Source organism: Purpureocillium lilacinum (assembly GCF_023168085.1).
Source record: "Purpureocillium lilacinum CBS 284.36 DNA, scaffold_6, whole genome shotgun sequence".
Taxonomy (NCBI): Eukaryota; Fungi; Ascomycota; class Sordariomycetes; order Hypocreales; family Ophiocordycipitaceae; genus Purpureocillium; species Purpureocillium lilacinum.
In genome coordinates, this window is record NW_027072116.1 from 332,702 (window position 1) to 356,545 (window position 23,844).

The 23,844-nt window shown below is 57.0% G+C and overlaps 5 protein-coding genes across 5 annotated transcripts; 3 read left to right on the top strand and 2 right to left on the bottom strand.

Moving 5' to 3' along the window:
* Window positions 1-1,046: 1,046 nt before the first annotated feature.
* On the top strand, window positions 1,047-5,471 carry PLICBS_008033 (uncharacterized protein; the record flags this gene model as incomplete). Its single annotated transcript, XM_065601304.1, has 11 exons — window positions 1,047-1,505; window positions 1,562-1,838; window positions 1,898-2,131; window positions 2,186-2,895; window positions 2,957-3,119; window positions 3,172-3,543; window positions 3,605-3,728; window positions 3,790-3,861; window positions 3,919-3,969; window positions 4,020-4,084; window positions 4,147-5,471. 11 exons carry the CDS (start codon window positions 1,047-1,049, stop codon window positions 5,469-5,471), a joined length of 3,852 nt encoding a protein of 1,283 aa, XP_065457376.1.
* A 1,389-nt stretch (window positions 5,472-6,860) lies between these two features.
* Window positions 6,861-8,597, top strand: PLICBS_008034 (uncharacterized protein; the record flags this gene model as incomplete). The annotated part of the gene is made up of 2 exons (XM_065601305.1): window positions 6,861-7,024; window positions 7,112-8,597. 2 exons carry the CDS (start codon window positions 6,861-6,863, stop codon window positions 8,595-8,597), a joined length of 1,650 nt encoding a protein of 549 aa, XP_065457377.1.
* Window positions 8,598-8,855: 258 nt separating this feature from the next.
* Window positions 8,856-12,239, bottom strand: PLICBS_008035 (uncharacterized protein; the record flags this gene model as incomplete). Its single annotated transcript, XM_065601306.1, is given in 2 exon segments — window positions 8,856-12,218; window positions 12,234-12,239. 2 exon segments carry the CDS (start codon window positions 12,237-12,239, stop codon window positions 8,856-8,858), a joined length of 3,369 nt encoding a protein of 1,122 aa, XP_065457378.1.
* Window positions 12,240-13,543: 1,304 nt separating this feature from the next.
* Window positions 13,544-18,907, top strand: PLICBS_008036 (uncharacterized protein; the record flags this gene model as incomplete). Its single annotated transcript, XM_018324487.2, has 2 exons — window positions 13,544-18,617; window positions 18,702-18,907. The coding sequence occupies 2 exons, from the start codon at window positions 13,544-13,546 to the stop codon at window positions 18,905-18,907; spliced, it is 5,280 nt and encodes a 1,759-aa protein (XP_018177666.2).
* Window positions 18,908-19,299: 392 nt separating this feature from the next.
* Window positions 19,300-20,876, bottom strand: PLICBS_008037 (uncharacterized protein; the record flags this gene model as incomplete). Its single annotated transcript, XM_065601307.1, has 3 exons — window positions 19,300-19,499; window positions 19,602-20,102; window positions 20,441-20,876. The coding sequence occupies 3 exons, from the start codon at window positions 20,874-20,876 to the stop codon at window positions 19,300-19,302; spliced, it is 1,137 nt and encodes a 378-aa protein (XP_065457379.1).
* Window positions 20,877-23,844: the final 2,968 nt, after the last annotated feature.

The window sequence follows — 23,844 nt, forward strand, 5'->3', positions numbered from 1 at the left end:
TTGACTGCTAGTGGACGTGAATTGGATCACTCACAAGATGTGGGTTCTCCAGGTAGCCCAGGCAGGTACTAATATTCATACCTAGCTGCACGACGTAGCTCAATGGCTGATTGTATGTATTCCCGCTCGGTGTCATTTTCCCAGATGCCGTGTCTCACGCAAAGTTGCACGGCGGGACAACCAACAACATGGCACTCCAAAAGTGCTCCGGCCCCCCACCAGCGGTGCCGGCTTGCCGTCGCCGCCGATGCTATTCACAGGCTACAGAACAGCGGCCAGCCCGAAAGGGAAGGCCCCGGACAAATCGACCAACCAACTGCTGACGGTCAGACGAAGATCGAATCTCCCGTCGCGCCAGCACGGAATTATTGGAGGGAAGTTTGCTGCAAGTTCTTCCCAGCTGGAGCGTTCGTCGCGATCGCGGTCCGCTCTCAACCTTGCGACATCATCAGTAGAATCGCGTCGCTCTCGCCCGGTATGGACGGCTGCGAGAGTGCCTTTGGGCCTGCGGCCGGGCCTTGCAGTGGGCGCTTTGACTTGACGCTGTTGTTTGAACAGTATTTCCTCTCCATGATACCTTCGGCCCTGCTTCTTGTAGCAATTCCCCCGCGGCTGGTAGCGTTGTCAAGGCAGGGCACAAAAGTGCATCATCAATCGTCTCTCGCAGTGCTGAAGCTCGTGAGAAGACCAAAGTCTGACTTGAACTTGAACCTCCTCAATGCTGACAAGGCCAGGCATGTTGCGTCCTGCTTGGGGCTCTCCAGCTGTCGCTTGCAGTGCTTTGGACGAGACACTCTGATGAGTGGTCCCCCGTGCAACGTGCCGCAACGGCGGCGTCGAGCCTCGGTGTCGTTGCGGCTTTGGCACTCGCGATACTGAGCTCTAGAGACCACCGCCGCTCTGTTCGACCGTCTTCGCTCATCTCCCTTTACCTCGTCGCCTCAATTGCCTTGGACATCGTGCAATGCCGCACTCTTTGGCTACTAGGCGATGGAGTGCGCAACACGGCGCAAGTCTTTACCGCTATAACAGCCTGCAAGGTCGCCATGCTCGTCCTGGAGACACGCACCAAGCGCGGGGCTCTCCTGCTAAAGTGGCAGCATGCCGGGCCGGAGGCTACAAGCGGCATCATCAATCGCCTCTTCTTCTGGTGGCTCAATCGCCTCATGACCAGCGGCTACCGGGGGAACCTCTCCATTTCGTCGCTCTACGACCTAGATGATGAGCTGGTCTCGGAGCCGCTGCTGGACCGGCTGCGCTTGTATTGGCGCATCAACAAGAACAAGGGCGATAGCAAGTATCCTTTAGTGTGGGCGTTGCTGCATGCCGTCCGAGGGGCGATCCTGGTCTGCGTCGTCCCTCGTCTGTGCTTTTCGGCATTGAAGCTCGCAGAGCCTTTCCTTTTGCTTCGCGTGGTGCAGTACATGGACGACACGCGAGAGGAGAAGCCAGAGATGGGCTACTTCCTCATTGTAGCCACGGGACTGGTGTACATGGGCCGCGCTGTATGCGTTCAATCTCGTCGTCCGTTGTTCAACGACATGCTGACCGCGCCCGACAGTTCGCCAAGACCTTTTACGAGCACAAGCAGCACAGATACATGACCATGATCCGCGGTGCTCTGTCTGCACTCATCATGTACGAAACGACGGACTTGGACAACGCCGCCAAAGGATCGTCGACTGTAACACTCATGACGTCCGACGCGAGTCGCGTTGCCGACAGCTTCGATGCTCTGCACGAGATCTGGGCTAGCATTCTCGAGCTCTTCTTTGGCATTTGGCTGCTCCAGATACAGCTTGGCTTCGGAAGCATCGGCCCTCTCATTGTCGTCGCGGGTGCGTATCTCTCTGGCCCAGGCTGAATGCGCCTATTCTAACCCGAGGAACTCCAACAGTGTCCTATTTCCTGATGAAGATGCTGTCCGCCCGCATGCCCCCGGCGCAAAAGCTGTTCAGTGGAGCCATCGAGAAGCGAGTTTCGACGACTTCGTCCATCTTGGGATCCATGAAAGAAGTCAAGATGCTCGGGCTCGTTGGATCGTGGCTGGACAAAATCCAGGGCCTCATGGTCCGCGAACTTGCGTGCGCGTCCAGGATGCGCACCCTCGTCACATACATGAATGTATTTGGTAAGAAGCTCTCTTCTCCATTCTAGGAATAATGTATCTGACATGTTGGCTCAGCAAACATCCCTTCCTTCCTCGCGCCAATGTCGGCGTTTGGCATCGCCATCGTCGCGTCTGGTCTTGGAGCGTCGGAACTGTCAGTGGGCAAAATCTTTACCTCGCTTGCCATCATCAGTCTCATCTCAGGCCCACTGGCCAAGCTTCTTTACACTGTGCCCAGTGTTGTCCGCTCGCTTGCGAGTTTTGACAGATTACAGGAGTTTCTGGACAAAGTCGACAAGGCGAGGGCGCTCCGAGACGAACCAAGCGACGGTGAAGCGGCGCCATACAAAGACGATGTCGTTGTCCCCGTGGAAAACTCCATTGTGGTTGAGCATGCAAGTTTCCGATTCAACGTGGCAGAAGATCCAGTGCTTCGAGACATCAACCTACGCATACCGCATGCTTCATTCGCGATCGTCGCTGGCAAGGTCGGCTCGGGCAAATCGACTCTGCTGAATGCTCTGCTAGGCGAGCTGAACACCAGCGGGACTGTCTACATCGAAAGTCTCGACCAAGGCATTGCGTATTGCGCGCAGACGCCGTGGCTCGTCAATGCGACGATCCAGCAGAACATCATCGCGCAGTCGAGCATGGATCAAGAGTGGTACGACACTGTAGTCAGCGCGTGCGCTCTCGATGTGGATTTCGCGGATCTTCCACGGGGAGACCGATCCCTGGTCGGGACCAAGGGCATCTCGCTGAGCGGAGGCCAAAAACACAGGGTGGTGCGTTCATAACCCTGTGCCCGCAGTTGCTGTTGCTAGACACTGACGGATGTGAGAATAGGCCCTGGCGCGTGCAATATACGCCAAGAGAATGGTCCTCTTTGTCGACGATGTACTCAGTGGCCTCGATTGGGCGACCCAAGCTCATGTCTGGACCCGGGTGTTTGGTCCTCAAGGGCTCCTGCGGCGGAGTCAGTCGACTGTCATTCTGGCTACGCATTATGGTAGGCCTGGTTGTGCAGCCCATATCATTCGACGTTGCTGACTGCTGTCCAGTCAAGAAAATCCAAGACGCCGATACCGTAATCCTCCTCGAAAATGGCACAATCGCCCTGCAGGAATCGCCCGAATCAATTGGTCAAATGGGGCAATTCACAAGGCTCGTATCCGACAAGAATACCCAGACTTCATCTGATTCCACACCTAGCGACAGCAATGGAGACGTTGATGCGACTACCAAGGCAGCTGGGGATACAAAGACCGCCAAGTCGAAGAAGGCTCGATCAGGAGACGAAGATTCCGAGCTTGCGATACGCAAGAACGGCGATTCGGCCTTGTACGCATACTACTTCAGACACATCGGCTGGGCGTATGGCCTGTCATGTTTCTTGTCTGGATTTATTTCGCCGTGCAGCAACCTAGCTGCAAGTACGTCTACTACATTGAGGCAGTGTACGATGAGCTGTGAAGACTGACAGGTACCGTACAGACATATGGATGAAGACTTGGGCCGAGGCAAACGAGAGCCGATCTCATGTCAACACCGGTTTTTACTACGGAATTTACTCCGGGCTTGAGATATTCAACACTGTGATGATTGGCTTCGATATTTGGTAGGCATTGTGCTGCCCCTTTGCTGTTTGTTGCTCCGTCGATACTGACCATGAGGTCCAGGTATATCCTCGCCAAAGTAACTCTCAGAGCGACACGGGGAGTCCATCTGGATCTTCTGCAAACGGTCATGGGGTGTGTGATTACCCTATCGATAATGAGATGGCTGTATTGACTGACGATTCACGATAGAGCACCTCTTTCGTTCTTCACGGGCACCGATACTGGCGATATCCTGAATCGGTACGCGACTACCATCGTGAGAGCTCCTGAGCGAAGCTGACCGGCCATAGATTCAGCAAGGACATGCAATTCGTTGATATGAGCATGCCTGTGGCGCTGCTCACAACTTGGTTCGGTACGTTGGCCACATGCAAAGACCGCCGCACCATACAGTGCAGAAGCTCATATATCATTCAGGCTTCCGCTCTGTCATCATGAACGCTGTCCTCGTCCTTCCGGGCTCTAGTTACCTCTCCATCGCGATTCCGTTCACTCTCGTATTCGTATTATTTATACAAAAGTTTTATCTCCGCACGTCGCGCCAGCTCCGCCACCATGAGCTCCAGGCCTCGGCGCCGCTCAACACGCATCTCCTCGAGACGATTGACGGGCTGGCTACCATCCGCGCCTTTGGCTGGCGCGCAACGTACCGCAAGTCGCCGCTCGGACTACTCGACGACTCGCAGAAGCCACACTACTTGCTTTTCTGCATTCAGAGGTGGCTCACTCTTGTCCTGGACTTGTATGTGGCGGTCCTGGCAGTGTTTCTCGTGGCGTTGGGGGTGCTGTTGCCAGATTCCAGCACCAAAGGGGCCATGGCGCTGGCGCTCCTCAATATCTTGGGCCTGGGAAGCTCTTTGGCAAACTTGGTCAGTTCGTGGACGTCTTTGGAGACATCTCTGGGTGCTCTCGCGCGCATCAGGGACTTTGAGACCGAGACACCGCAGGAGATTGCGCCATCGCAGCCAGAGAAGGCTGACCCGGAGTGGCCGTCCCGTGGTGAGATTGAGTTCTGCGACGCGACCGCGTCATACGACAGTGGTTCCGATTCTCTGCTCGCGATAGACCATGTATCGCTCAAGATCAGGGCTGGCGAGAAAGTGGCCATCTGCGGCAGGACGGGCAGCGGTAAATCGTCCATGCTGCTGACTTTGTTTCGGCTGCTTGAGCTCGACTCGGGATCCATCATTATTGATGGACTGGACGTGGCGCACATTCCACAGAACAAGGTCCGGCAGAGCCTCATTTCCGTCCCTCAGGAGCCGACGCTCTTCCCCGGCACAGTCCGCTCCAACCTCTGGCTCGCAGACGACGACGACAGCAGCACGCCCTCAGACGACGAGCTTCGCAACGCACTGGAAACGGTCGAGCTCTGGGACGCAATCGCCTCACAGAGCGAGGGCCTCAACACGGACATTTCTACGGTGTCGCTCTCGCAGGGGCAGAAGCAGCTCCTGTGCCTGTGCCGCGCGGTGCTCCGCCGGAAGACGAGCGCGGTGCTGGTCCTCGACGAGGCGATGAGCGCGGTGGACGGACATACGGAGCAGGTCATGGTGCGGGTACTGGAGAGTGAGTTTGCGGAGCACACGGTCGTGTCGGTCGCGCATCGGCTCAACACGGTGCGCAAGTTTGACAGGGTGGTTGTGCTGGAGGGAGGGCGGGTGGTGGAGGTTGGGGAGCCGGAGGGGTTGCTCGAGAAGCCGGACGGGAAGCTACGGGCTCTGTGGAATAGCCAGGGGTGAAGAGCTGCACCACATGCAGTCCGTGGGGCAGGACGAACCCTACGTTGAAGCTCAGCTTTTGAGCAGTTATTATAGCTGCTACAAGATTTCCGTATTCCGTTGGTCAGACATTGAGCGCCTGCAGGCCGTGACGCTTCATGGTCAATGACGGCAGCAGCGCCGCCAAAGGAATCCCAAGCACCCACACTTTCTTAACTTCTTATACCGACGCAGTGGCCTTGACAGGTGCCAAACAAACGCGGGTGAGACAACGCCAAATAAGCGATGGGGGACCGAACCGACGCGTCGGATCTAGTGCCTGGGCCAATTCCACCCCAGGCAGCCCATGAACTAGGGCAGACGCATACTTGAAGAAGTCACGGTGCAGTGTGCCCCTCGTATTCGCAACGCTTGTTACGCTTCTCACTCAGTGTCGAGGAGAGATGTTATCGACGTGTTGTTTGATGCCGATCGTCAATGGAGCCGTTCGGTGCCACGCTGCCAATGCAGAATACTCGCCGAGCCTAACTGCAAAGAGCTACGCCATCCCGCGCGGCCCGAGAGTTTGAATTCCTCAGACATGGCGTCAGCGACGGCTAAAAGCTCCGCAATCCCACCTCGACGCTTCCCCACGCGTGCCGGGTGCCAGCATTGCTTCAGCGTACACAGTACCATGTAGTAAGTCAGATGCCGCCCCGGGACAGCTTCTGACGCGCGAGCAACATGTCCAGGTGAGGCTGTCATGACTGAAAGACATGGACCTTGACAAGCGCTCACGAGTCGTGTGCGTCCGAGTCCGTGTCAAAGCCTAAACGCCCGCGAATGGATATTCTGCCTCGATAAGACTGTCGCAGATTGCTCGTTTCGTTTCGGCCGAGTGAAGCATCCACTCACAGCCGGGGATTTTTCTTCCCCGCGCATTCCACAGCACCGCCCGAGAGCCGCCAGCGCATCGCTAGTCGCCTCGCACGTAAGGTTCGGGATTCCAGCGAGCCGCTTCGTGTGGCTCCGACAAATGTCAGAAGCAGACTACCTCGAGGTCACTCGTACTTGCGACGAATCAAGACTTGAGGCTTCAACATCTCGCGAGACAACGTATCGCTCGTCAGGCCTTGAGGTGCCGTGTCTAGCGCATGCGCTACTGTTTGAAGCACACGAGAAGACGCGTTTGCACGGTATTCTGCATTCACCGTGTGTTGAGCAACGCTGGGTAGCCATAGCGTCTATACAGCAGGGCTTGCGAGGTTGAACGCGCTTTCCGGTGATTGTTATGATGAGCTAGATGACGAAATATTAGCAATAAAGGGCGTCCCTACGTGCACTCTGACCGGATGCAACGTCAGTTCGTGTTGATCCGTATCCTTTCCTGTCCTGGCAGTGTTTCCCGTTCGCTTTTGAAGGACGTTCAGTATGAGGGCATCTGGCTTGCATTCTGTTGTGGCCGTGACCGGCCTGCTTGGCTCTGTCAGCGGTCACCATAACCATGGCTCAAGTTGCGAAGAGGTTCCCATCGTTGAGTATCAGCCAGTTGCTGTCGTTTGCTCCGGCTCCACGACCGCGAGCACGATTACTCGGTACGTGCAGCCTGTGGACGATGATACGCATCACCACATATGAATTTCCCCGCTCGTCTCACTATGGAAAGGCTAATGAGTATGTAGGACATACAATGGCTGCGCACCAACATCCTGCGTCGTCACCGTGTCAGAGTTTCCCGTGACGGCTGCCAACATCACGACAAAGACCGTGATCGGAACATGCGAGGGCACCCGCACCCTGCCGGTTGGCCCCGGAGGCGACACGACTGTCATCGTGACGGAGACTCCAGGCTGCGTCATTACCAAGACCACCAAGGGACCCAAGCCGGGAACAACCACGCTCAAGCCGAGTACTCCTGGAGGCACGACGACAGTTATTGTCACCAAGACCACCTGCTCCGAGCCGTCGCCGGAGTCGGCAACTGGGACTAAGACTCGGCGCCCGAGTCGCTCCAGCGAGGAGTCTACGGTATCGCCCACGGGCTCGTCCGCTACATCGCGATCAAGCACGACGGCTTCACGCACCACGACTTCCCGCACTGGTACCCAGTCCACTTCCTCGAGTGCATCAAATACATCTACAAACACGTCAAACACGGGCACGGGCAGCACCACGTCCACAGGTTCCTCCACGTCCGCCACGACTTGGTCCACGTCAACGTCCGGGTCGGCAACCACGAGCAACACCCAGACCACGTCGTCTACGACCACAAACAACATCATACCGCCCACAGCGTCATCTAGCACGTCTACTTCGACAACCACGTCGGCGACTTCATCAAGCACATCCACGCAAACCACGCCGACAACATCGTCATCCTCCACCTCAACCACAACTACTACACAGACGACCCCAACAACGTCGTCGGCTTCATCATCATCCACTTCGACCACTACCACGGAGACTACGCCGACGACATCATCCTCGTCTACCTCCACCACAACCACAACAGAGACGACTCCCACCACAACCTCGTCAACTACCTCGACGACTACCACGTCAACAACCACAACCACGACCGATACAGCCACCACTACGCCCACGACCAGCCCCACGGATACGCCCACAACAACATCATCATCGACATCAACCTCCACGACCACAACGACCTCCACCTCACCCACGCAAACATGCCCTGACCTCGAAAACGGCGACTTTGGCGACACGACCGGGACTCTCGCCCCGTGGTACATCTCGGACCAAGTGACAGCCGACTCCTCCGGCGTCGTCGCCGAAGGCCCTGACGGCCGCAGCGGCAGCTCCTTCGCCCTGATCCCCTCGCAGACGGACCGCGCGCAGGTATACCTGAACCAGCAGATCCCGCGCTGTGGCGACCCCCCGCCCGAGGTCACCCTCACCATCCGCTTCGACTACCAGTTCACGGGCGACTCGGAGGGCTGCAGCATCGGCGCCGCCGTCAACCGCGAGACGACCAACCTCGTCACCATCACGGACGAGGGCGTCACGCCTGGCGAGTGGCAGCATTACGAGGGCCAGCCGATCACGGTTCAGTTGACATACGACTCGCTCTTCACGCTGAAGCTTATGTGCGACTCGGATACACCAAACACGCCGGGTATTCTCATCACCGACATCACCATCTACTAATACCGTTTCGTGTCCATGATCTATGATACCACCTTACTAGAGGTCGATATGTAGTTTATTCCTCAGTACATAGTTGAAGATGATAATTGGAGACCACGCTTTCACTTCCGATGAATGAGTCTTATTACACGGACAGAGTTGAAGTGTCGTATGTTGAGGTGCACTAAAACAAAACGTGGTCGAAGCCACGCCAACCGCTGAACGCTACATGTTGATCGCAAGCACGATGAAGCCATACCTCCAGCATGAAATGACGTCTCACCAGGGGCTCTGGCTTCCAATCGCCATGTCCACTCGCTGCACTCCGGGTCCTGCTGACCGGCGTGCCTGGTCCAGCTCCGCATCCACATCCCAGACCTGCAACAGGTCGTCCATCTCGCACAACAGGTCCTCCACAACATCCATGGGTTCTTGACACTCCTGCTCCCCCTGATTCCTGCCCGTTCCGGCCTTGCTATCTTCGAGTGTGTGGGTGGGTTCACACGTGGGCTCCGCGGCGGCCGCATCGTCCGCCGCCAGAAACTGCACGGCCATGCCTTGCATGCCTGGGCTCTGTGCAACCTGCTGCGATGTCGTCGGAATAAGCTTCTGACGTAGCCCATCGGTGCGACTTGCCACGGCGGCGAAATGTTTTCTGAACTTGTCGCTCTGTGATGTTGGAAGGTCACCGATTGGCGTGGCCGGCGGAGGCGACGCTGCGCGACCCCTTTGTTGAGGGTCAGGTTTACTATGCGGGTCTTGCAAGTCCTCGATCTGCTCTCTCTCAGCGCCCTGGTCTGGTAGTCGCCATGACACGCGTCTGCTGGTACGTGGTGCGCTCCACTGGGTTTTCAGGGCTGAAGCAATTCGTCGCCCCTCTGTACTCTGTTCAACGTGGCCGATGCGTGAACGAGTTCGCTCCGGCGATGGCGTCATAAAAGAGGCAAAAGATTTGACTGTGAATTGCGGCTCCGGCGTCGACAGTCGTACTCCAGGCCGTATTGGCGTTGCCTCAACGTGATCTTGAGACTCAAGGCGTTTGCCCGAGACGTTGCCACAAAACACCGGAATCTCTCCAATACCACCCCACGGGCTTTGTGCCTCCGGAGGTATGACAGCTTGGGTTCCCTCCGTGTTCGCGGGATTGTCACCGGAGGATAGGAAGGTGCATTCGTCACAATCTCCAACCGAAGGTCTTTTCGGCCGGGTAAGAAGCTGCGTCTTGTCCCAAGGAGTCTGTTGAGATTCCGTGATAATAGTGTCTGGGACTTTCTGTGGCGTGTTTGTTGCTTCTTCTTGTTCATTGTTGGACCTGACAAGTCCAATCATTGGGCTATCCGTCTCGGCACCTTCTGGCTGCAGCGCATCGGCTTGTTCCTTGTGGAAAGAAGCTTCGTCCACGTCCATGGCCTCTGTGTCGGCCGCATCACTCTCTGACTCCGTTGTTGCATCGTCTGCTTTCGCCTCCGAGCATGATGTCAGCTGCGATAGCCTGGCCCAAGGGCTCGACGGAACAAGGCGATTTAGGATGTTCTTAAACGAAAACTCGCTCGACTGCACGGTGGGGGCCGGCCGTGACGGTTCCGTTGACGCAGCACAGTTGTTCTCTGGCACCATGCTAGCTTCGAGACTCGGCACTGAATCCTCCATAGCATTGGAGGGGTTTGTGATCTCAACGGATCGGAACACAGTCAGACTCGGCGTCTCGGGGCTTGGCGAGCTCATCTTCCAACCCTCCTGCCTTTCGCACTCCACCTTCAAGGGCTCGCCTGACACTGCTGACCCCATGGCATTGACATCAGGTTCCTCGAGGATGGGTTGAGCCATTCGGGGTTCTTTGGTCGGTGTCGTAGACGGACGGACAGTTTCGATGTCGGGTTCCCGAGTCAAACCTTGCTCAGCTTGACCACTGGTCGTTGAAGCAGCGCCCGTGTCAGCACAGTCTTCTTGCGCCAAAGCATCATTGACAAAGTGCTTCATGGCGCTGTTCCCGGGCTCGTCGGTTTGCATTTCAAGCGATACCACTGCTCTGGAGCTAGATCGTTCTTGAGCATCTGTACCGTCTCCGAAGCGTGAGGTTGCGTCTTTGGCACCATCCATCGAGTACGCACTGCCCTCGGCTCCTGCTGAATGCTCCTGAGCAGGGGCACAGTCGCTGATCTGTTCTTGTGGGGCGCACTCTGCATCTTCCGTGGTTTGGTTGCAGATTGTTCTGGTGCCTTGAGCATCTCCGTGACTCGGGATCTCTTTGCGGTCCTTTGATACTGATCCCGCGGTCGTTGGGGGCTCGGTGACCTCACCGTCCGCGGAACCGTCAGAGTGTTCGTCTTCTACACACTTGACCAACGTTTCCGTGTGGTCTGTGGCACCTAGATCCGGCTGATCCACAGCCACTGTCGAAAGCCGCTCCTTGTCAGACTGGCCCGGTCGTTGTCGGATCTTGAAGCAGAAGCTGGAATCCATTTGAGTCTCCAGCTGTGTGGCTGGATGTGGCGCGATGGGAGCATTGATGTCTGATCCGAGTGCGTCACCTTCGTCCAGTTTATCCATGTTCTGGTCCCGGGACTCGCCATTTCCTGTAACTGCCTCATGCTTCCGAATCGGCGAGGATTCCACGGCGACAGAGGACACCGTTGTTCTCCTATCCGGCTTTGCTGCCCTTCGACCTGAGGCCACGAGTCCACCGCGTTGAGATACAGGGGACGAGAGAGTCGCCGCAGCCGCCTCATTTTGGCTCAATTCGTCGTCCACTAGGCCGGTGGACTGCAGGACGCACTTCCACATATCTCGTCGCGGGGAGACCCGCTTCGGCGTATTGGGAACACGCTTTCTGTGACTATCAAACGATCCGCCGGGCGTTGATGTTGTGAGCTCGTCCTCAGCTGCGTCCACTGCCTCAAGGCCTCCAATCGGTGGTATGGATTTAAGACGTCGGGCGGTAGGGCTCGAATCGGCAAGGCACCCGTCCGGATTGCCCAAAGCGAGAGATTCTGTGACACGCAACACACGTGAATTGGAGTTCCGACGAGCGAGGGGAGACTTGGAAAAGCTGGGTTCGCTGGATTCGAGCTTTCGCTTTTTGCTGGCCACCCTTTTTAGCCACTCGGATTCTCTTGCCCGTCTCTTTTTGGCCGAAGCAGTAATTTGAGCCTTAGACGCAGCCCAGAAAGAATCGCGCGATGGCGACTGTAGATGGATACTTGTTCTCCAGTCCTGGATCATGGACAGCGCTTCGTCTTCGAGGTGGGGATGCTTCTCGGTGACCGGTGCCTGCTTAAGGCTCTCGGGACTGGGAAGGTGGCATTCGAGGTCGGATTCGCTGAGCTCGGCCTCCTCGGCCGCGTGCCCGGTCAGCGGTAAGCTGTCTTTCGTTACCGCGAACAGTGCTGCTCCTGAGTGAACCCGCTGTTTGCTTCGCCACGGGTTGGTCCAGCCGGATTCCTTGTCAAAGGGACCTTGTAGGGAGGCAGACAGCAGGAACGGCACACTCCCGTCCAAAAACCTTTGGCCCGCGGCCTCGTATCTCTGTCTTCTGGTGGTGGGACTGTCGTAATCTTCGTCCTCGGAGCCGTGGTAGTAAATGTCGTCGACGTCGCAAACTGCTTCGGCGTATATGTCGTCCTCCTCCCAGTCGGGGAGAGGCTGAGCTGGGAAGACAGCCATGGTGGTCGTCTGTTGATTGGGCACGAGAGTTTGTTATCGACAGGAGGCCCTCGAAATTGGCGTCAGTCCTAGGGCTGCAGCGCCCATTGACACGCACCGATGGCTGTGTGGATCTCGCAAGTGACGGATGGCGAGACGCCTGTTCGACTCGTTGGTGGAGCATGCATTTGCTGGGAATTCGTGAGGCTGAGATTCACATTCGGAGGGGGAGACAGGCAGGCGCGTCGCGTGTCGCGGCAGCACGTGACGACGCGTAAATGGCAGGTGCAGGGGTTCAAGTACCTGCCGATCGTACAAAACGTCGAACATCACGTGGTCTACGGGGTGTGCGAGTGCAGGACCAAAGGACCCGGCGAATTGCTGGATTTGCTGCACAATTGCAAATTTTCGTTGCCGTATCTGCGCGTCGACATATGTCCTGCCGGCGTGGCGCTGGGTGGGCATGTCTGTCCTAGCTGTCAACTTGTAGCCGTTGTCTGTCTATGTATCTCAGGCACTGGTTCCTTTGGGTAACGTATGGCGGACGAAAGACAATGATGTACGGGCTCTTTTCTTCTTAAATGACAGGAGAACCATATTGCTCGCTGGAGTTGTTCCGAATGTGTTTCTCTTGGGTTGACATAGAACTCCATCTTGTTGCCTGCTGTCCAAGTCATTGTCACACCCGCGGCTCCGTGCGCGTCTCGCCTGCCGAAGGGTTTTTGTAGTATTCCTCTCCACAACCCCTTGCAAATATTGCAAAGGACTTGAGGTCAATGAAACGGATCTGGAAATAATTCACGTACTATTCTCAAGTGATAACGGCTTCCCAGGACGCCTTGCCAGCTGCAGGGTAGGTTGCTGCCAAGCCCAAATCTGAAACACGGCAGTGGATGGGGCGATGGTTGGCGCAGCAACAGCCTAGCGTCCAATGGCCTTGAGCTATTGTTGTGATTGTTCCCAACTAGGCTAGCGCCAAGCAACGGTCACTCCAACGCGATCCGCCATCGCGCGTCCCGATAGCCATCACCAGTCTTATCACGCCGCACCAGACAGCTGCCATTGTTTGCGCCTTGCCGCTTCGCTGCCTGGATTCTTTATTGTTTTTGCATGTCTTCAGAAATTCACGTCCTCGCAGGTCCCGACACGTAGACCACGACTGGCGCATCGGCTTCATCGCGCCGACATCCGAAATTAAGCACTCCAACATCAACTGATCAAAACACCCCGCCATCAACGTCGACGCCGCCATCGAAGCACTGCATTTCATGGCGTCATCGCCACCCCGATAGCGCCTCCCCTTTTGCCCCCCAACATCGCCCGCCATGGCGCATGCATGGCTGGACTCGCTGTCTGAGGACTGGGTCTCCCAGCCGGGCGACAACTCGTCCGACAAGCTGCCGCCTCTGAAGAACAACAGCAACAGCAACACTCCAGACTCGAAGCCGCGCCAGCGACCGAGCCGAATACCGCGCAGGACTCCCAACAGCAGACTGTCGATATCCTCTATCGGCGAAACGAGCCCCGCGATCCTGAGCGAACGCAGCGCCAGCGAGATCAACGTTTCCAACCGGCGCCTAAACTGGCGCCTGTGTCAGCAAGTGAAGCAACGAGAGGCCTCGAACTCTACCGAGGGCTCCGTAGTCCACAATAGCGTCCTGCGGAAGTCTACTGGGAGCCGAAGAAAGACCGAGACGCCAGAGTGGAAGCGGCGCCTCGTGCATGGCAAGGTTGCCTATGGCGAACAGCGCGACCTGTTTTGCTCCGCCGCCGAGGGCTTGCAGGGCATGTTTCGTCCACCTTCTGCCGGCGGCGATGCTGGCGAGACAACGCTGCCATCAAGTCCACCTCAAGTCTCTGCACCGCCGACGATAGACAAGGACCTAGAGCGCTACATTGACGCCGCCGACGAGTCCGACGGACCGGCCGATATTTCCCCAAGCCCGAGCCCGCGGCGGCGCGAGCGCGGCATCCAGTACCGACTCAACGACCAAGACACGGAAAGCCCGTCAATAGCCTCGCGACGAGCGCCGAGCGCGATGCCCGCGCCGCAAAGCGACGACATCTACCGCGACGAGAGCTGTCTGACCGCTCCCGACGACGCGGCCAACATGACGAGAAAAACCAGCGGCCAGACCGACACTCGAAACGAAGATTTCAGCCCCATATTGATTGGCAAGCACAGCAACGACGACGGCAAGGTCGGCTTTGCACCCATCGACGTGCCGGTCGAGCAGCTCTGGCAGAAGCTGGAACGGCTGCGTGTCAATCAGTTGCTTGTCGACTCGCAGCTCGATTCGCGAGTGGACCTGGAGCCCAAACAGGATCGCGGCCGAGACGATCCTGGCCTTAGCGATACCACGCAGGAGTTGGGACGCAAGGGCGCCTTCGTTAATGTTCAGCGGGGTGGACGATCTGGAGACGGTTCTTTCTACCATCGCGGGCTCAGCTCGGAGATCGGAGTCGACACATCTGAGATGCTCCCGGAGGAGTCCATGCAAGCCAGCACGCCTAAACAGTTCCCATCGGTTAGGGTCCAGGGGACAAACCCAGTGCCGACTCTCCATCTGTCGCCGAGTCCGACCTTGCCTCGCGCACCGTTCCCCAGCCCCGAGAAGCGCCAAGCCCGAGACGCAGCGGCCACCAGCCCGCTGAAGCTGTTCGGCCCGTACGACACCTTTACGAATCAGACCTTGCTCCGACGCATAAGCCAGTTCGAAGAGGCATCTGGAAGCCCGTCGCGCCAGTCAAGCATCTCGCATGCAGACAACCCCATTCAGCAGCCATCACCGACCACCGACCAGGATGCATCGCCCCACGAGTTGAGGGCAATCAGCCGCTTTGGAGGCGGAGACTTGGACGGATATTCGTTCCCCGGCGATCTGTCCTACGAGTCGAGTGGGGATTGGGAGGTTGCAGACAAGGAGAACGTCGCGCCTGCCCCTGGACCTTCTGCTCTGCCTCCATTCTACGCGCCGCGCGAATCCTCGCCTGATCACCAAGCCGACTTGCAGGTGCGCAGACGCCGAAATACAGGCTCTACACAAACCAGCCGCCAGGCACTCTCGTCGTCTACGGCCAGCAACCAGCCCTTCCCTGCCTTGCCCAGCGGAGCGCCCCTGTCGGCCTTCACGCCGAAGCGTGACGGCGACTCGGAAGGCAAACGGCCACGCACCTCACCGTCCAAGGACCCAACGCCCAAACGTCGACGAACACTGCATCGATCCGATGTTGCTTTTGGCCGCGAGGAGCAACTGGCCGCGATCGAGGGTGCCCACCAGCAAATGCAAGAAGTCATGGGGAAGAAGCGCAAGGATGCCCGCGCCGGCGAGTTCCAAACGGCAGACCCCAGCGTTCTGGCCATGCGCTCGATTCTCTGGCCGCGGAGCCATACTTCGAGCCCGCAGGCGTTGCCGCCCGTGAACCCACAGCTTCGTGCGCTGCAGGCGGCTGCCGTATCGCCCGGGAGTGAGCCTTCCGAGACCGAGCGAAAGCCCTCGATCCGAACACAGGACTTTGTCGACCAAGCAGCACAAATCATGGCCATGATTCGTAGCCAAGTCCGGCCGGACCTGGCGAGCCTTGAGGAGTCGGTCGCTGAGGGAGCGGCCGACAGCCCAAGAGCCCCGATGACGGACCTAACTGACGAGTCTGCCGAGCCGTTTTCACGCCCCCCAAGCCGAGATGTTCAGCCCAGGCCTGCGCTGAACCAGTTTCAAGAGGATCCAGACCTTGTGAGCCGCCTCAAGAAGTACCGGGAACGAAGTGATGCGGGTGATTTCATCTCCTCCTCCTTCCGGTCGATGGGGTTGGCAAACACTGGTGGCCAGAATGAGACGGAGCGAAGCCGGCCCATTGCGCCTGCGCATTTGCGGTCGAACGGACCTCTCCCCGTCAATGGAGACTTCGTCAGCGACTTGCCCAATGTTCGAATCACATCCGCCGGGGGCCAGTCCCATGGGCTCCTTAGCCCAAGCAAGGAGTTCCCTTCCAACTCTTCCAGTCGAGACTTTAGTAGAAACTTTCCTACCACATCTTCACGTGGCTCCGAGTCACGACGCACCATCATGCCGGAGAGTGTCTCTCACCTGATCCCGGACCGAGTCGGAAGCATGTTCCTCGACAAGCAGAACAAGACATGGATCAAGCGCAAGGGTTCGACGTCTACTGCTGCGTCCGTGGACGCGGCGCGATTCGAGGAAAGCGAAGAGGATCCGTTCGCTAGCATCCCGGATCTCTCTGTCGACATGACCAAGGAAATGCAGAACCTGCGTCTCGGCGCCGCGCTCCGGGGGTCTGGGGCCGAGAATGCCGACCACCAAGAATCACCCGGAAGTCCGTTTGGCCAGCGATCGCGTCAATCAAGCAGAGGCTATGGTACCTTGTCGCCTAAGGATCGTATTGGACCGCACATGTCTCCACTGGCAAGAGGAGAGCTGGAGAGGCTGGAAGACCGTGCTGCCTCGGGCTCTGTTGCATCTCAGGATGTCGAAGATCAAGACTCCGTCATCTACGGCAGCCGTGACAACGCGGCGACGTCGAAAAAGAGAACTCTCACCATTTCCTTCTCATCACCGGTCGCTTCAATCATACACGACGTTGTTGCCGAGGATCTGGATAGCCTCGACGATGATCCCCAAGCGGCGTACGACAGGCCGCCTGTCAAGCAGTCACTCCGGAACACCATGTCGAACATGACGCGAGGCGCCTCCCAAGGTACATCTCGGCCGATGTCCAGTCGTGGAGCTGGCTTCGTGCCACGCCCAGTGTCCCGCATTGACGAGCAGGACGAGGAGAGCACAGTCGAGATACACCCAGATGAAGACCGACAAGTCAGCATCGTTGGTGATCATAGCGTCGTCAGCCACCGAACACCTCGCAGTCGGCACGCTAGTCTGAGTTTCATAATCAACCACACGCCAGGCCATGGAGCGATGCAATACCAGCCAGATGAGAGCGCCATGATCGGTCGCAACGTTGGCAAGCTTTCGCTGAGCCCTCTATCGGAGTTTACTCTCAACAATCCGGAGCAGTCGTTCGGTTTCGAGGTTAGCTACGTGATGGGCCCGCGGCACATGGCAACGGGCGACGGCTCTAGGAGAGTCTTGTCAATGACGATAAGAGAGCTTGTGGACAAACTTAGCGAGGTTGAGCCGTATGAGCCATTCTGGGAAGACCTGACGGATCTCGATCTGCATGACAAGCAGCTCACGAGCCTGCACATGCTGGACGAGTTTTGCGGCAGGGTCGTCAAGCTGGACGCCTCTCAGAACAAGCTGAATCACCTCGATGGCGTCCCGTCTAGTGTGCGACAGCTCAAAGTATCGTGCAACATGCTGACCGAGCTCACGTCGTGGGACCACCTCATGCATCTACAATACGTCGACATTTCTGGCAACGAGATAAAGAGCCTCTCCGCACTCAAAAACCTGGTGCATTTGCGCAGCATACGGGCCGACGACAATCAGCTTACAAGCCTGGATGGCCTGGATTGCCACGATGGCTTGCTCTCGCTGAGGGCGCGCAACAATTTGATTGAGGAACTCGATTGTTCCTTGACGTTGTTTGAGCGGCTGACAGAGCTGGACTTGGAGGGCAACATGATCCGCTCCATTCACGACCTCGAGCTATTGCCGGTATTGTCGAAGCTGGTGCTGCGGAAGAATTCCCTGTCCGAGTTCACGCTGAAGCGAAGCATGAAGACGCTGCGCCAGCTGGATCTGAGCGATAATGATCTCACCAGCCTGGACCTGAGCAACACACCAAACATTCAGTCCGTTCACGCCGACCGAAATCGAATCCGCGAGCTTACAGGCTTCGACCGGGCTAGACGGCTGGACAGCCTTTCTCTGCGGGAGCAGCATGGCAACTCGTCTTTGGACATGAGCTTCCTGGCCAGCGCTTACGAGGTCCGGAAACTCTTCCTTTCAGGGAACTACCTTGGTTGCTTCGAGCCAACAGTTGATTTCCTCAACCTGCAGCTCTTGGATCTGGCAAATTGCGGACTGCAGGCGCTACCGGACAAGATGGGGCAGCTCATGCCGAATCTGCGGACGCTCAACGTCAACTTCAACGCCATTGCCGACCTATCGCCGCTCCGATACGTCCCAAGATTGAAGAAGTTGCTCGCTGCAGGCAACAGGCTTGCAGACTCGACAGCCGTGACACAGCTCTTGGTCGACTTCCCACACCTCACGCAATTGGACGTTCGGGACAATCCGGTCACTCTAGGGTTCTACGCCCCGGTGCAGGTGCTGGTACCGACGGAGCGACAGGGCTCCTGCGACCCATTCACGCTGCCAGACGCTGACGTGGAGCGGGACGAGCTGTTTGCGAGCCGACTGGATGAAGCGACAAGGCTGCGGCGGAGGCTACATCACGTTGTGCTGGTCTCGAACTGTAGGCGACTTAGAAGATTGGATGGCCTGCCTGTGAGACGGCGAGATGTACTTGCAGAAGACGACTTGTTGCGCACACTTGTAGCTGAAGGCTTGGTGCCAAAGATGAAGGAGGGTCCAGTGGCGCACTCGGAAGTAGCCACGGATGCTGCCGCAGCTGTTGTACCCGACGAGCCAGAGATGGGAAAGGATGACGCTGCCGCCGTGGCAGCACAGCTGGAAGAAGAGATGGAAGCCTCCCGGCAGAGAAACGAGAGCAGCCGCTGGAGCATGGAGAACAGCTTCGCCTGAGCTCTCCAACACGTCTCACGAGACCACGATGCATTATGATGGGCCTGGAGTTTGAGCCACTCACCGCATTGGGTTCCTGGCCTTGGGGAAACAGGACAACATGGACAGAGCGAGCCCCTAGAAAGGGAGGACACGGGTCGCGGAGTTTTGGGGGGTCATTTCTCTGGTTAAACGCTGGAGTTTTTGGGTGGTGTGAAAGCTTCAAGCTTGACCATACTTTTGTGGTGACTGGACAGAGCGAATGTTTTTGGCAGGCTGTGTTGGAATATTGCATTGCTGGGTGTATGATAGAGAGTACATTGCGATTTTCAGGCATCAATTCGAACGAATCATAACGGCATAACACCTGGCCGTTATACAACAGACCAGCATCATCGCCTACGCTGCCGATGTCAAACCGCGTGACGCAGTTCGAGGCGGCGGTCGCCGCATTCCCCAACCAAAGTCCCGATAGAGGTCGATTGATCGAGCGTCCGAACGCTGGACCCGCAGTCTTCAGCATTTGCAAGGTAGACTTTGTAGTCCTGCCAGTCAAACACGGCGTAAACGCGCTTCAGGAAGTTGGCGCCCAGGATGGCCTGGTTTCCCAAGTCTGTAGGTAGTCAGCATTTGACGTTCAGGCGTGCGTGTTGAAGCGAGGATGCAACAACCGCCGGTGTCAACAGTTTCCTTTGGTTGGAGCAGTAGAACGTACCGGTCGGTTGAGACGCCACACCCAATAAGCAGCTCTCGCTGTTGACTTTGGATCCGACCAGGTCTTCGAACGGCAGCTTGATGGTGGTGTCTCCGAGGACAAAGTCCAGGGATCCCTTCAACTGCGCGGCGTCGCAGTCTACGGTATAGTAGACTGAACCGTCCCTCGCCGCAGACTCGTGTCGCTGGGCGGAAGGAAATCTTTCGGTGATGCGCTCGGCCACGGGCGCTGGTAGGTAGGATATGGTATAGCTGCTGTCGAGACTGGCTAATAGCGGCTTTCCTTCCGTCGCTGGGAGAATGGTCCCGTCTGCTGCTGTTATAACAAGCTTGTCAAAGCTAACGACGACGGTGGACGGCTCAGCGCCAGATGTCCTCCTGTCATCGAGGGCTTCACCCGGTGACTTCAGACTAGCCTGCATGATCGGATGCAAGGCCATCTGGCGCTCCACAAGAGGGCCCGAGAACTTCTGGGTGTCAATGCCGCCAAAGAGAACTGAGCCTGGTGCGACAGAGTTAGTGACAGGACAACCGGGGCCGCTGACGGTACGGGGCGTGTGTACCTCCATCGTTGTCGGTGCCTCTGATGTCTAGGCTGAAAGCGCTTCTTTTGGTAACGCCTTGCCTGCGAAGAGTCTCCACGATCGACACATTGTCCTCGCCCGCAGACGAGGGCCCCATCGCGGTACCAAGCACCCCAAGTGCGACATGAGTGGTGTTGCTTCCCACGCCGATCAATTGTCGCTCGACTACCGATGCTGTGGTCGTTCAAGTATCGTCTAGCCGTCAGTATCACTCAACATGCCCGCCGCCTTGCTTCCAGTTGAAGGTGTAGCTTACAGCCCAAAGTAACGCTGTCAAGCGCCATCTGCAACTCGCCAGGGCCCATTCCGAAGTCGTGCCTCGTCTTATCCGTGCCGTAGAAAGTCTTGCTCATCTGCTGATAGAAGTAGCCGCTCGTCCGGCATAGCTTCCGGTGTTCGAGTTGGTCGACGTTGCTGCAGTTGGGATTGATCCATGTGGAGGGTGAGGTGAGGCTGAATGCGAGTCTGAGGTGCGTGCCCGGCGTACCGACGGCCACGGAGACAGTGTAGAGCACGTCGTTGACCGTCGGCACGGAGAAGCGAAATCGTTTCTTGAATCGGCCCGTTGAGTGGAGGGGAGTGGCTGTGAGTGGGAGGTGCACGACGCCCGTCTGCGCAGGACCTGGACCATCCACCGGCACGGCAAGAGTCTGCAGTGACAGTGCCACAATCGAGATCAGGACAGCATGCATTATTACACGCAACTATCGATACGCGATGGCAGGGTGTCGCTTCGCAGAAGTGCCAGAGGCAGACGTATGGGAAATGCCGGTGCGTTGAGCCATCTCCGGGACTGGAGTCTGGAAACATCCCCCCCGGCAAATGCGAGCGCACAAGTACTTATCGAAAGGACACATCATGCGCGCCACCCACCGGTTGTTGCTTAATGGTCCGGCATTGCTATATAGACGAGGCGCTTGAACGCCAAGCATTTCAACACATATGCGTGCAGGAACGTGAGATGACTGAGTCGGTGCTGCCAAAGTCTAAATGGCCCTACTTACTGTCGTCTCAGGCATCCCTTTTCGACACCCGCATTCGATGAAACGCCCAGAATGGACCGGCATCAATGCACTTCGCCTCATGTTTATACACGCCCACCGGCGGCAACCCGCGACGTGGAAAAGTTGTCCGATGCTTCTTACTTACATACGACGGTGACTCAGCGTCGGCCAGCATCTTAAATGACACTTGAAAGTTGCCATCTCAATGCCGAGATTGCTCGATGACAAGGATACTGACAACGGGAGACGGAGTGTTCCCTAGAGACATCATTGATGCGGATGCCGAGACAAGCACTGGCGCCCGGACATCAATCTTGCGTAAGCATTTCTGACGTGTGGGCGCCAAATGGTCTGAAGTAAAAACCTCATACGGATTATGCAGAAGCGCAGGCTGGAACAATGCAAATTTATGGCTTTCTTTCTGAAGGGGTATGCTATGCTGCTCTTGCCAAGCATAGGGAAACTTGACTCAGGGAACCGATCTCAGTAGACGTCGACCCGTTCAAGAGTCGCCTCTGATTAATGCTTCTGAACCCCCTCGAACATTTCGTATCGGTTCTGTCTCCCATGTTCCTTGGCCCTCTTATGCAAGCAGGCCGGAATGAGCCGTCGCACCAGACGATATGAGCATAATGGAGGGCAAAGACATGATGTGATAATAGAATACCTATGTTAGCCATCGAAGATGGGCCAGAACGCCGCCGCTGTCTACTGCAATCGGCTCGCTTGCCGATTCCCCTACAAACATATTGCTGCTGCTACATTATATTCGTGCAGAAACCCTAACCCGCGATTGAATGAGACCGGAGACGACTCAGCGGGGTCATATATAGTGATATCTGGATATGCCATGACCGCGCCTGATATTGCTGCTATATGACGTACGCCGGCCGCAATTGGTGGACTAATCTTCTGTTGAGTGCAACGCATGGCATTGATGGTCGAGCAGCGTTGACGGTGGGCCAGAAACACCACCGAGGGGCCCGAGACGGGTTGCAAGCTGATGGCACAGCCTTGTAAGGTATCCAGAACTTCATTATCGGGATCCAGCTACATGGTAACGTAACTGGACTATCGGCGATGGGCTCCGACATCCATTATCTACGGAGGCCGCATGCTCAGAAGTCCCATGGTCGCTTGAGATATCGAAGTTGAACGTTGGGGGGCCGAACCACCATACTGGAGCAAGAATTGGGCATTGACTGGGAATCACTCTGTTCCAACCTTCCCTTGTTATCAACTCATTGCTACAGTACAGTACAGTACTGTACAGAACAGTATTCGCCATCAACGGCCGTACATGCTTATGGCAAAGGATCGCCCTTGCGAAATGCCGGACACTCCGCGAGAAGGCCCGTCGAAGTCTAGAACCACCGCCGAAACTCCCCCACGTTGGCAGCCTGCCATTCACGGCACTGTTCCATGCGCGTCTCGCGCCGAGTCTCCTCGCCACACCCGGCCAGGGCAGCCGCATGGCGGGGAGTGCCACTGCATGCCCACACACTCTGGACACTGAACGAGGGCGGTTCATGTTCCTGTTCCTGGAATCCTGATCGAGGCCCCGGGAGCTCGGCATGCCCCACGTCTACCGCGGCGCCACATTCTCACTTGGGAAGGTTGATCAAAAAGTGACAGGAGGTTGTCTCCGATTCGGTGCCGCCAATCATTGCCCTGTCGGTAACGTTACGTCTTTGTTCCTGCACGGCAGCAGTGGGCTCGGCACATTTGCTGCATGCAAGATGCACGACGCCCAGCAGTCAGTCGCCCATGGGACCCTTAATTGATGCACCCCTCGTCGAGCCAAGCAGGGGAAGACTGCAGTTTAGAACGCCCTCGGCATAGGTCACACGGGATATCTTTCTCAGCATGTACTATACGCGTGCCCACGCGACGCGTTTGTCCAGACTAATGAGGCCGTGGCCTAGGAAGCAGAAGCAGCCCTGCTAGATTAGGCAGGTGGAAGAGCTCGGGTCTCCCTCTGCGTGCTGGTTCAGGTGATGTTACACGCTCTGGCCTGCTGACCCGTGCAGATGGCAGCCGTCCATTTTCTGGGCTGAGAGCATTACTGCAAGCTGCTGCTATCCAGATTGCGCCGGAAAAGGGAAGGCTGAGTGATAGGTCTTTTCTTTTCGAAAGATGTGTCTTGTTCCCACGTTACAGCGAGTGGGAATTGCTCCGCGATGCTCAATGTCGTGGTTCATGTTGACACTGCAGAGACAATAGTCTACGCTATGTTGGAGCAGCACTCTACCTGACACCATGTTCAATCCTTGACACTCCTGGAACGGACTGTGGTGGAAATGACGGTTCGCATATCATATGCCCGCCACGTGGGTGACGTGCCTGTTCACACGCTCCGGGTGTCTTGGCCAATGCCTCACTTGTCTATTGAGAGACTTTGTACAGTAAGTACCGTATGTACTGTAACTAAAAAAAAGCCAATCTACAGTGGTTCTACCCAACGTCTTTTGGCATTCGGCCGGTTCGGAAGTATACAGTACCCTGCCAAGATGCAAAAAAGCAAGTCAACTGGCCCGTGTACATCGTGCCGAATTCGAATCTGGCCTCAATGTGGCACGTGGCAGCCGCCGGTCCGCAGTCCTACCGAGCTTCGCGGCCCGACCCAGGAGCGGCCCTGCTAGACGCCTCCCGGCCG